Below are 12,575 nucleotides of genomic sequence, written 5' to 3'. Positions count from 1 at the left end.
CACAAATAAGGTGAGTTAATATCTCCAAATTTAGGCACATCCAAGACTTCCATTATGAAGTCATGCTACTGGATTTTTTTATTCTAGTTCTAAGATCATGTCTATAGATGTTGAGTGGTATTGGGGAAGTTCTTTTTCCCTCCCAGTGGCCCAAGTCTTAACTTCTTTGTCTGTGACAAAAAGGCATCTATTTGTTATGATTTAAAAAAAAAAAGAAAAGAAAGTTAGAAATTAGTTGTCTTTCTTTGAAAAGCTGGTTGCTGTCTCAGGTTTCACTTATGGAAACTTAGCAGTTTCAAAAGCCAATGGTGTTGTCATAGATGCTCTAGTTTAGTTACATTGTTATTGTGTGCCATTCTTAACACCTGTAGCATCTCATTCCAGATGGAGTCCATTGCATCCCTAAGAAACACTTGGGGCACTTTCCCATGTTTGGGGAGAAACATTCTTTGGCCTTGTCGAGGAGGAAACTTCATTGAATTGAACTGGGGAAAAGGCAGTTAAGGTGCATTATGTCAGTGATAAATGTTGCTGTGATTCCTACAGTATCCAGTCACACCTCATGCAGATGTGAGAGCTTTCAGGCTACATTTGGGCTAAGCAGGAGAGCAAGGGGTCCTCTTGCACACAGGCCATGCGGTTTGCCCCTATGAAATAGAGAGTATATACTGATCCAAGCTTACTGTCTGCTTCCTTTTAAAATTAGAACAGGAAGGATCTTTTGCCACCAGACAAAAACTTGAATAATTGAAATTTACAGAGACAAGTTTGTGTTCTCTATACCTGGAAGCAGAAGTCAGTGCACACAGAGATCCAAGAAGTGCTAACAAAAATTAACTGCTGTGTGTAAAGTCCAAGAATATTTCTTAATTGCTACCTAATACAGACCCTTTAAATGCCATTTTCCTGGCTTGGTTACCGGTTTTTATGCCTCAGATGAGCTTTAAGTTAATAGATTTAGCTTCATTACCATGGGTTTCAGAATTATGCCTATTCAGCAGCCTGTAGTAACCAGTTCAACATGAGCTGCTTCTTCAATAAACATACAAAAAGCCTGACCCAGACTAAATCAGTTTAATAAAAGAAAAACTTTAGTAGTGTGTTTCCTGTTACACACTTAGGATTGTATTTGGTTGCTTATAATCTTACTGCATTATTGACCAACTGTTGTATTCTACACCATCTGCAAAGAGGTTCAGATGAGATAGTGAAGTTGTTTTCAGAAGAGGCAAGCAGTTAAAATCGTAACCCCCACAGTACATTTCAGGAGGTGGAACATCCTTTATGCCAGGGTACAGAAGTCGTAAATTTGGCTTTACTCTGCTTCCTGATCTCATTTGCTACAAGGATTTCTAAAGCTGCAGAATCAAGAAGGGTGCAGAATTCACACAAAGCATGTTTGCTTAAGAGGAAGCCCATTTTCTGCAGTTACTCTCATCCTTCTAGGAAGTATAGAACTAATAAATTGGAGGCATATTTAGGAAAATTGTTGATATGAAGAACCAGAAATTAGTGCTTTTGTGAATGCCTGGACATGAACTGTTGATATGGGAAACCACACATCAGTGCTTACATATTGCTTATTTGGGAATAGGCTATTTTTTCATCCTTGTGGAAGACTGGCATGATGTGCTTTCTGACAGCAATAATAAGCTTAGTCAAAACATCAAGGCATTAATAACTAATCCTTGTATTCTACATGTATATGTAAAGTATGTATTTCTTGAAATGAGTCATCTATAGAAATACAATTCTTTTGCTTGGATTTCAAAAGTGATCTAAAGGTCCAGAGGACAAGTTTTGCATTACATATAGGAGATTGTTCATAGTAGGAATAGAATGAAAATGTGAGGTTTTATATCAGCATGAAGGTATTTAGGCTGTTATATCCCAAGGTAGAACAAAAATAGCTACAGTGGACAAATGTTAAACCAGCAATTCAATGCACTTAATATCTTTTGTTTAAATAATATTCCTGTATATTTTGCTGCACCTAAAAATTGGTGTCAAAGAATGATTTTGTTGTGGTTTAAGTTTAAAGAAGTAAACTTGCAAGGGGAGAAAACCATTGTCACAATGGAGAGTTTCATGTCGGGGCATACGGACACATTTTTGCTCAAGGAATTTGGTTTACAAGGTTATGGTTGTGCTGAATGAGCCTAAGGAATATAGTGTAGGTGAGCTTAATGCAAGTGATCAAGCTGCTTATAAAAGAAGAAAGGAAACATGTTCTTCACTGTAAAGTACAGGAGAGAAAAATCCATTATGCAGGTGAAATTAGTATCACATTCTGTTTTATATATAAAGATATTTCCTGAAATACGTAATTTGGTGCTTTGTTTTCAGTAATTTTTCACAAAACATACATTTCAATATTTACTTGCATTTCAGTATTTACTTGCATTAGACAAAGTATGTAAATAGACAGTGGGTCATACAATAATCTACTGTGGGGTTGGTTTTGTTTAAGCTGCATTCATATTGATGAAATAATGACTTAGAAAGAATAATAAAAGACACAGTTGTTGTGGTTACATCTCTCTGTGTGGAAAGTTGACAAACACATTCTTGAGTTTTAAGAAACCACATTTAATTTTGAAATACCACTACTGACATAACAGATTTTCAGTGTATTTCTACTAAACATTTAAGAAAGTTATAGAGGCTACTGAACAATGCCATCACACTGCCTCACCAGGAGCGACTTCATCAGAATGGCTTTCCTGTCATCCACATGCCTCTGTGGGTGCATGTGATTAATTGCTTAATTTTCCTAATTGCCAGCATCCTCTGTTGGTGACAATGGCAGTGTATGAGCGGTGTCAGCGGTGCTGGGAACTGGGCAGCCTTTGGATTGCACTTTAAACAAGTTGTACACGTATACTTAGAGACTGCATGTCTTGTGTACATCACACCTTGGGATGTGCTGCTTTCATCCTTATTTATTCTCAGATATATAAGTTAGCAATAGGATAAGGGGGCACGGGCTCAAGCTCTTCCAGGGGAAATTGAAGTTGGAGGTCAGAAAAAAATTCTTTCCAGAGAGAGTAATCAGGCATTGGAATGGGCTGCCCAGAGAGGTGGTTGATTCCCCATCCCTGGAGGTTTTTAAACCGAGATTGGCCGTGGCACTGAGTGCCATGATCTGGTAAATGGACTGGAGTTGGATCAAGGGTTGGACTTGATGATCTCGGAGGTCTTTTCCAACCCAGTCGATTGCTAATTGAGATTAGTAGCAGCAATGATTAAACAAATTGCAGAATTATCAAGTTCGTTGTGATGACAGCAGCTATATAAATAATTGTGGTATAAGACAGCAACCTAGAACAGAACATTAGATTGGATGTTATATGCAAATAAGAAGCTTAAACTTCAGTGGAGGTGCATGAAATCAATAAAAATAGACTACAATTTGTGATAATAATTGAAAGCAAAAAAAAAAATTAAGATACTCCTGCTCCCTTTACTGGCTTTTTTGAAATACAGTGATAATTTCATTGTGAACTTTTATTATAATATCAAGTGAACAGAGCACAGAAAGCAGTATTGTTCCCAGTGTAGAAAGGGCAAGATAATTTTTTTTATATTTCTAGTGCTTATCAGCAGAAGACAAATGGTGGTAGGAGACTCCTTTGATACTGATCACTGCTAAAACTGAGTGGTCTCAGCAGCCTCCACTCATCCAGTAGCTCTTGAATGTTTTGTTGAAGTTGTCTGACTGTTTTCAAAACTCAGCTCAGGATTGAAATATCATGTAAAATCTAATGTGGCAGAATTCAGAAGAATCCACAAGGAACATGGTTCATTCAAAAATGCTTTTTTCTCACTTTTCAGAAGAACTTTAAAAAAAATGCACCATTCTGAAATTGCATGACAAAAGGACTGAATTTTCTGTCATCTTGGAATATTCTTTTTAATTTTTATTTGATAAATTTGAACAGTGGGGCAATTGTCTTATAATGAATATCTTGGTTGTACTGATCCTCTCTTTGAGGATTTTATCCATTCAGTAGCTATGAATCAATGCTGCTTCCCCACAAGGCTGCTCATATGGGCCTGATTGGAAGTGCAGTGAAGACTTAGATGAACTTGGGTGGATTTGGCTAAATTTCAGAATGTATCTATTTGCATATCTCACATTGAATTCCATAGGAAAGAGGCAGCTGGCTATTTTTGAAGATCTGAAATGGAAATAATGCTCTGATGTAATCAAGAACAGCAAAATTGGTGCCTTAATCTTGTATCTTAATGGATATTTAAACGGTCTGATTTTTACCTTTGCTGATTATTTTGTCTTTGTGTTTTTTCTTTGGCATTACAGGAGAGCACTAAATCTAGGAATACTTCGAGACCCTGGATCAGAGGTTGAAGACAGACAATATCAAATAGATCTTCAATCTATCAACATTGGCACTGCTTATTGGAATCAGTTGAAACCAGAGAAGGAAAATGGAAAAGGAGGGGTTTTGACAGAGAGTGAGAGAAATTCTCAAAATCCGGCACTTGAATGGAACATGGCCAGTAGGTCGGGATTGTTTTAAAAACTTGTTCTTTTCTGAAATTACATAGGACAAACACTGCAGATATCACTGACAGTATATCTGAATGAAGTAATTCAGTGCTGGTTTCGCTTTACATTGCAAGCACATTTCCGTGGGGTTTTGGATTACACATTTGGATTGCATGGTCCTGCTATTGTTGCACTGAGTTACTGCCTAGTTATGGTGTGCCTTTGCTGCCATTACAAGCCCTTCCCTGAGTGGTTTCCTGCCTGTCCATAAAAATAACTCCAGGGCTGAGACTTGAGCTTCTCAGTCTCCACAAGCAATGGGAGGGTTTGGTTTGGGGTTTTTTTTTGGTTGTTGTTGTTTTTTCTTCTTTTTTTTTTAAACTTCTTTTGTTTGTATTTTTACAAAGCTTGAGTAAAACCAGCTTAGACATTTCTAAATTAGCGGAGGATAAAGTAGAACATTTCCTATTGATTCTGAACTGTTTTTTACACTTCTGTAACTAAAACCAGATGAATTTTGAGAATGAGATATTTCAACTAAGTCTCCTTTATTGTGTATTGTGTGATATGTGCATGCAAAGCCCCACCCTCTGGTTAGACAGGGTTGAAAGATGCAGCGTGCATACAATTGAATGCTGCTTTACATTCTAAAGTTCTCAAATATAAAATAGGGTTAATTGGTAGTCTGTGAATATTTGAAATTTTATATTAATCTAATATAATTCTTTATATTTAAGAATTAATAAAAGTAGTTTAAAACTGAACTTTTACAGACTGTGTAGCAGTCAGATTCTCTTTTCAGATTGACAGGAGTAATATTTGATGGCCAAGAACAAGCTTTAAAAAGTAATTTGGTGGATTTACAAGTGCTTCTGCTTGGAGATGCCTCTTTGCCCACACATTTAATTATTTATTTTTATTTACATTTCATTTATGTACATTTATATATATTTTTATTTAATTCATGCAGAAACAATCCAACTTTTAAGAAACGCATGCATAGTTTTATAGTTCCTAAGATAGTTTTCTATCTGAATTGAGGGATCAGTTCCTAAAACTCATATAGAAAACCAGGCAGAATCCTAAGGAAATAATTATTTTTTGTTTAATTTTCTGAGAAACAGGAGCTGAGAGGACTCAGAGTTTCCTGAACGCCAGGCAAGCTGTAGCAAACGCCACGTGAGGATGGCACACAGCCTGAGCTCTGTGATGATGTATTGTTGAAATGCCAAGAGGGCAAATAAGCTCATTCTGGAGGAGTATGTGCAGGAAAAAGATGTGATCAGTAATAAATTCCAGTTTATTGTTGAAAAATAGAGGGCAGGAAAAGCAGATCTAACCAAAGTGATGGTAAAACCACAAGGAACGACAGGAATATAGATAAAAATTTAAACATAGTGATGGTCTGTGTTCTTCACTTACAAGATGATGTGGTTCTTTCCTGTCTTTTAATGATTTATTTATTGTTTTTTAATTCATAATTCCAAGGATGTTTCTTATTTTATATACTTAGCCATAAAAATTTGTATGACCTCCGAGTTGGGCCTTGATGTTGGACAAGTTCCCTGTGAAGTTCTTTGTCATAGAATTACATATGTCCACTGGAATATTGTAAAAAATAAGGTTACATTAATCTCCAAAGGACTTGTGGCCAATTTGCAAGTTAAGCTGACAACCAAAACCAGCCACTGAGGAATTGGCTTTCCCTTTCCTTCCCATTGGTGACGGAAACCCCGTTGCCAGCACACTTTGGTCTGAGCTTTATGGTTATAGATGTAGATAGGAAATTTGGTAGGATGGCTGAAAAGCCAGTATCATGAGGACAGGAGCTATTACTGACAATCTGGGTTTTCTTTTTTTTTTGTCTGTAACTGCTTGGACATTTTTCTTTTCCTCAGCACACTTCCAAAATAAAATGTTATTAGAATGTATTTGACAAATAAGTATGTTGGTTTTAAAATTGCTTTTGAATGCATCTTCCACTTAGTTGATTTATATCAGTTGTAATTAAATAAGTTTTTCCTTTCTGGTATGCAATTACAATATTTTAATTCCAGCTTGAATTTGTTTTCAAGCAGAAGAGTGAATGCTTTATTGTCCTTCTGGCTTTAAATTTTTACAGATTCACTACAGTTTTTTCAGGATGTTCACATTTTGGTTTGTTTGGCAGTTGGTTTTTCTCTCTCTGGGTGTATTTTATGTTCTGTGAAAGAACCTGCCCCCAAGCTCTGCCATGCACTGCAGGACTTGCAGCCTCCACCAAGAGGGAGGTGCTCAGTGCTTTACATGGGGCTCACTGCTTTCAGTACAGGGTTCAGTTTACTTTCAGCTTTCCTGTAACCACCCCAGAAGCTTCATTCTTCAACCTAATTGTGACTCCATTTTCTTTTTTATTTCTTTAAGTTTCTTAGGTATGTTTAACCTGGACTGTAACAAATGATTTATGCTGAGTTATTTTAGGGTTAATTTCTTTGTTTGGTTTTAATATATTTCTATTTGCTTTTACCCAGTGTTCTGGTGTATTAGTAGCCCTGAGTTTAAAGGTTCTCTTTTGAAATCCATTTCCATTTTTATAGTTCTTAGGGGCTGTGTGTGGGCAATATAGAATCCAACTTTATCCAAGTATTTCTTAGTCACTTTACAGAAAACTTCAGCATAGATACCAGCCATTCATTTTCCATTCAATTTCCAAAAGCATTACTGTATTATTTCAAAATAAGGTTGCCAAAATTCTGAAATAAATTATACTGTGGTTTATCTACAGGGTTGAAATTTGGTCTCATTTTAAAAATTTGCATGAAGACCAAATCACTCTAAATAGAAGATCTGTGGATAATACACAAATACTTGAAGGCTTTTGACATTATTTAAATGCTTTAACAGTCTCTACACAGAAAGTAAATTTTTCAGATTTCCCCACCACTTTTTCTGGAGTTCAATACTTTTAGTGCTTAATATCCCATGGAGTTGATTTTTTTTTCAACCTTTATGTTATAGTTTGGAAAGCAAGCTGGTGTACTTTGAGACTGAGTTGTTGAATGCTTAAAGGTGTTTACTGTGCAATTCTTCACGAGAGGCTGTGGTGAAGTGCTGGTGTGACACCTCCTGTGTGTGTCTCTGCAGGTCCCCCCAGCAGGAACTGGGGCACTGAACACTCTGGTGGGGTGGGTGCTGCCTCACAGAAAAAACCTGTCCACGTGCTGTGCTGTACTGTGGAGCAGGGATCATAACTCTTTCCATTATGAAATGTTTGTACTTCACTGTAGATGTTATAAAAAGCTCCCTAATGGTGTAATATATAAAAAGAATACTGGAAGCAGTCAGACAGTTCTAATAAGGTTATGTACAAATGAAACCTGTCCACATTTATTCCCTTTACCAAACAGCATGTGGGGAACTGGGAGTACTTAACCAAAAGAAGTTTTCTTGATTGAAAACTGCTTTTTCAGCTTGCAGATCTCCTCCTCCTTCTCCCTCCACTCAGTGGAAAAAACAACAGCCCTGAAGGAAATCAAGAAATATATCCTCTCTTGAGGCCTCGCCCCCGTCCCTGTGCAATCCTTCTACAGCTCCCAGCAGCAACTTCTGCTTCCTGCAGCCTGAATAAACTCTGTTTAAAAAAAACCAATAATTGAGCTTAAAAGCATTACTTCTCTGTGTGGTAATGAATTGAGTGTGGCAATATACTGCATTACAGTTTTGTCCTTGGCATACTACCATCTGGAACAGCTCTCTGTGGCTCTCGTTGAGTACATCAGGGAGCCAATGATCTGTTGCACAAAACTGAACAAATACCACTGCAAGGATCCTCAGAAAGGTTTCCTGCAGATTTTGCCTTGAATAGTTTTCATTTTCATGCTTTTTTGGAAAGTTCTTGGCAACTTGCCAAGTTCTAATAAGAAAGAGCAGAAAAAATTGATCTGTAGATCCATGTGTACAGAAGTAGGGGCATTCCCCTTGAATCTTTTGGAATAAAAGGCAATACATTTGTATTCAGTCCTGTATTTAATTGCTGTCTTCTCTTTTATCTGAGCTTGTACTTGTATTCATACTGTACAAAGCCTTACTCAGTAAGATGGGATGTGCTATTTTTTACATTAATCCATAGCAAATGAATGCAGCACAGCATTTTTAATAAGATGAAAATCAGCTTTACTGAGGCATTACATTATAAAAACAGTAATTCTGTACAGCCAGATTGTGTGCATTTGTTCATTTCATTATCTAATTTTGGTCATTAGATGGTCCTCAAATTTTGCTGTACTGTTTTACTCTCTTGAAACATGTCTTTGCAACACCTCAGAGAGCTGAAAGTATGTGACTTAGTCATTAGTAGTCAGATATCCTCATACATTGGTGGATCAGAGATGAACTGATTTATACCACTGCAAGAGAATATCTTTCTAAGTCCTAATATGCTAACACAAGTAACATCTTTGGGGGTTTTGAATGCCTCACACTGCTACAGAACACTTTGATTATGTGGCCTATTTCATGCTAATAGTTTTTTTTCTTTTTCACTTCACAAAACTCTCCATGAGAATTCATCCTTCTGTAGATAGTAAATTTACATGGTGCCAATGTGTTCAGTTGGCATTCATGTATTAAATGTACACAAGTTTCTTCCTGGCGTTTGAATTTTTAACTATGTAAGGTCTCAAACTCCAGATTCAGTAGGGCATTATTAACAAAAGATATAATTAGTAATAAGGCAAGCATTTCCAAGTTTTACATCTAGGTTATATTTAGCTATTACTGGCCATATTTGTTTGTTTCGATTTTGATTAGTGTTTTCCACGTAAGAGAGCAAACTTACAGCCCTACTTGTGCATTTTCTCAGCTTATCCATCTCACGTCATCACACCTCCTTAATTAGTGCAACTGCATCTCTTTGGCAGTCCTTCCTTCTTACATAAATTCAGTGTGCTTCTGAATGGATATAATCAAATACTGATGATTTGATTTGATGTAATTGAATGTTGCTGTATCCATTGCAAAATTCTCTTTTTCACGTTTTTCTCTCTTCTTCCCACAACATTTTTATCACATTAATCATTATCTATGTCTTTGCTTTCAAGGTCCTTCCAGTCCTGTAGGTCTGTCCATTTCCCCTTACATGTCTTGTTTCATTTGCTTTGGCACCTCTGCACTCACTACTCAGCAGATTTTGAAGAAGCACTTCCTTGCTCACTCCTAGGCTAACCTGTGTGTTACAGAGGCATTTCCTGTGAACATTCACAAAGTTATTGCCTTGTTTTCTTCCAAATCCTTCCCCAAAAAATTCATTTCCATTACACTGTAATGTAAAACTCACAAGACAGGCTGCCACTGCATGGGTATCATTACCTACTGTACTGTTAGTGGGTTACTTTTACTTCCTTGTCTGTGCCTGTGTTTTTTCTTGCACTTAAACTGTAAGCCTTTGAGGACAGAGACCATTTTCATCCTGTGCTTTCCCAATGCTTTTCCAAGCTCTATCACAGTTGCTACACTGCCTTGTTGCTTTGCCTTAGCATATGGTCTTCCAAATGCGCTGACTTCTAAGTGTACATGATCAACTGCTTTAACATCTCTAAAAATACTAGCTTTTCCCTTTTTTTTCCAAGACAAATATGTAACAGATGCGTAAATGAACCATGGAATGAATGTGCTGCAGACGTAGAGCCATCATTACGCTCTTCACAATCAAGTTTTTTCATAAGCTCATGTGGCGTACACCTGTGTTAAGTTAACGCTGCACTTAGGTGCAGTGTGGAAGACTTAATAATTCAAAGTGGAATTTGTTTCTTTGTTCCTTTTCTGCTCTTTCTCATATCCTCTCCCTTCATTATATACTGTGCCCTGTTTGCCTTCTGTTTGTACTTACAATTATTTTGCTAATACTTGATTTGGCTGAGCTTCAAATTCACCAACAAGAAATGCAGAAAGTAGTAAGTAGAGCAGGACAGGGATAGCACATAAGGATGATTTAAAAAATAAAGTAAAACAAAATAAATCAGTAATCACTATGTATTACCAAAAAAAGTTCTTTAAGATGCAGTGTGCTGGGTATCTACTAAAATGACATAGGAAGCTTAAGAAACGGGAATATGCATGAGCTGAAAAATAATTTGAACAATGATTGAAGAGAACCAGTTGAGGGGTTTGAGCACAACAAATAACTTGCTTTTACAGCTGTGTTTCATATGTTACAACCACACCAGCATTTTTATGCCACTTCAGGTGGAAGGTTTCTAATGTATAGCTGTGTGTTCTTTCACAGAATTCTTCTACTACTTAGCTCTTTAATTTTCCTCAGAAAAGGCCTTTCTTTCTCATCCTATTGAGAAGGGGAAATAGCAATTGGGTAGAAAGCCATCTGGTTTAAATCTGAAACAAAGGTGGTGGCAGGGAGAGAAACATTTTTAGAACTCCAAAATCTATGACCATTTTCTCAAGTTGAAGATGTTCACTAACTGCTAACAGGTCTGCTTTCTAATTTGGGCATCTAGTTCGACTAACCTTACTTTAAAAGCCTTGATTAGAGGTTGGAGCTACAGCCGACCAAAAGGTAAAGCATTTCAGGTAAGGTGGTAGTTTTCTCACACTCACTGACTGACTCACTCTTAACCAAACTGCACTGTAGGGCGGCGTGCAGTCTGTGAGGTCACCTCACGGAAAAGTTATTAGACTTGTGCTCTGCAAACACTGTCTCTGTGGCATCTGCTTTTAGCTTCTGGATATGCTGTCCTAAGTGAATTTAAAAGCTTTAAGGCCTACCCCACCATGCAGTTTATTTCCCTTATAGGTCGTTATGCTTTCTTCATGTTTTGAGGAGACTTAAAAAAACTGGTAGTAGAATTTCAAGAATCAAAATTGAAAAAACACTCAGCTGTAAATTGTGATCTCTTTGTATCTTTTTCAGTTGACTGAATTCTAGTCAGGTTATAGTATCTATTTAATTTATTTTTGGCCTAAATCTTGGCTTACAAACCAACAGCATTTGAGGTTGTTTGCTTTTCAGCTGAATCCATTTCAGAACCATTACTGGACTACGTATCTCAATACCCCTTCTTAATCCAGAGATTTAAATACCTATTCCATGTGCAGTCAGGAGATTTCTGCGTAGACAGGCACATAACCATAGTGTTTAATGACCTTAAGGTGGGTAAATATAGATGGTTGTGGGGACTGACTCTGACTGTGTGGTCCGTGTGCCGGGCTCACCTGCGCGGTTTGTGCTGTCTGAGCTGCCACAGCCCCATCACTGGAGATGGCAGGATTGGAGTAACACAGGGCAGTGTCACTGACCTGCTGGGGGACGGTTCTGTGTAAACTGTTTCCATCTTTTCTAAGGCAGTGTAGTTTGATCTTTTGACTTGCCATCATTTCATAGTTACTAATTTTCTATTTTGTAAACATAGGAAAACTTACCTCAACCCAATTACCTTCTGACATTTTCTTAGAATTCTCCTCGGTGAAATGCACGTATTTAATGTTTCTACAAATTATAATAGGTAATTATCAAAAGGAATTAACAAGGAATTATCAAAAACTATCTTGATGGAAGAGATCTCCCAGGAATTTGAACTGTATCCTCTTTTAGAGGCTGAACACCATCTTGATCTCATTACATTTTTTTCCCCTCATCAGAGGCTCTCAGGTGGCATCTTGTGCCAATAGTTTATTTGACCTGACCCAAAAGATTCTGGCTATTTGGGATGTGTTGTCATAATCTATTAGTGATCCACCTCTGGCAGAGCTGTGCCTCTAGGCTTACTATTGGGTTAAGGGTTAAAAAACCAAACAAAACTAAACACACAGCTGGAAAACAAATGCAATTATCAAGTTTAATGGCACAAATATTCTGGGTAAGTAAATGTTGCTATTTAGATGAAAAGGTACCAAGTAGGAACAACCAGAAAAAGACAGAAGCAATGGAGGGAGACTGACATTGCTTCCTTTTCAAGTTATTTTAATCATCTTGAGCAATAGTTGTAAATTTAATATGCGAGTCCTAGAGTTGCATGGGATTTCTAATTTAATTTTTCATGTATTTCATTTTTGTGTTGTTTATGTTGCGTGC

At 37.1% G+C, this 12,575-nt stretch overlaps 1 protein-coding gene across 8 annotated transcripts in view; it reads left to right on the top strand.

Moving 5' to 3' along the window:
- The window catches only part of VPS13B (vacuolar protein sorting 13 homolog B), a 427,169-nt gene that overhangs the window by 269,549 nt on the left and 145,045 nt on the right, over nucleotides 1-12,575 (top strand). For 6 of the 8 annotated variants that reach the window (XM_071554088.1, XM_071554086.1, XM_071554089.1 and 3 more), the window contains exon 31: nucleotides 4,322-4,525. In XM_071554088.1, coding sequence (XP_071410189.1) covers nucleotides 4,322-4,525 — 204 coding nt within the window. Of the gene's footprint in view, nucleotides 1-4,321; nucleotides 4,526-5,634; nucleotides 6,431-7,959; nucleotides 8,052-12,575 lie in introns of those variants that run through there. The other 2 variants (XM_071554092.1, XM_071554093.1) reach the window with 2 other exon arrangements.

This window comes from Pithys albifrons, chromosome 4, assembly GCF_047495875.1.
Source record: "Pithys albifrons albifrons isolate INPA30051 chromosome 4, PitAlb_v1, whole genome shotgun sequence".
Lineage (NCBI taxonomy): Eukaryota > Metazoa > Chordata > Aves > Passeriformes > Thamnophilidae > Pithys > Pithys albifrons.
This window is presented reverse-complemented; position numbering and strand designations above follow the sequence as displayed.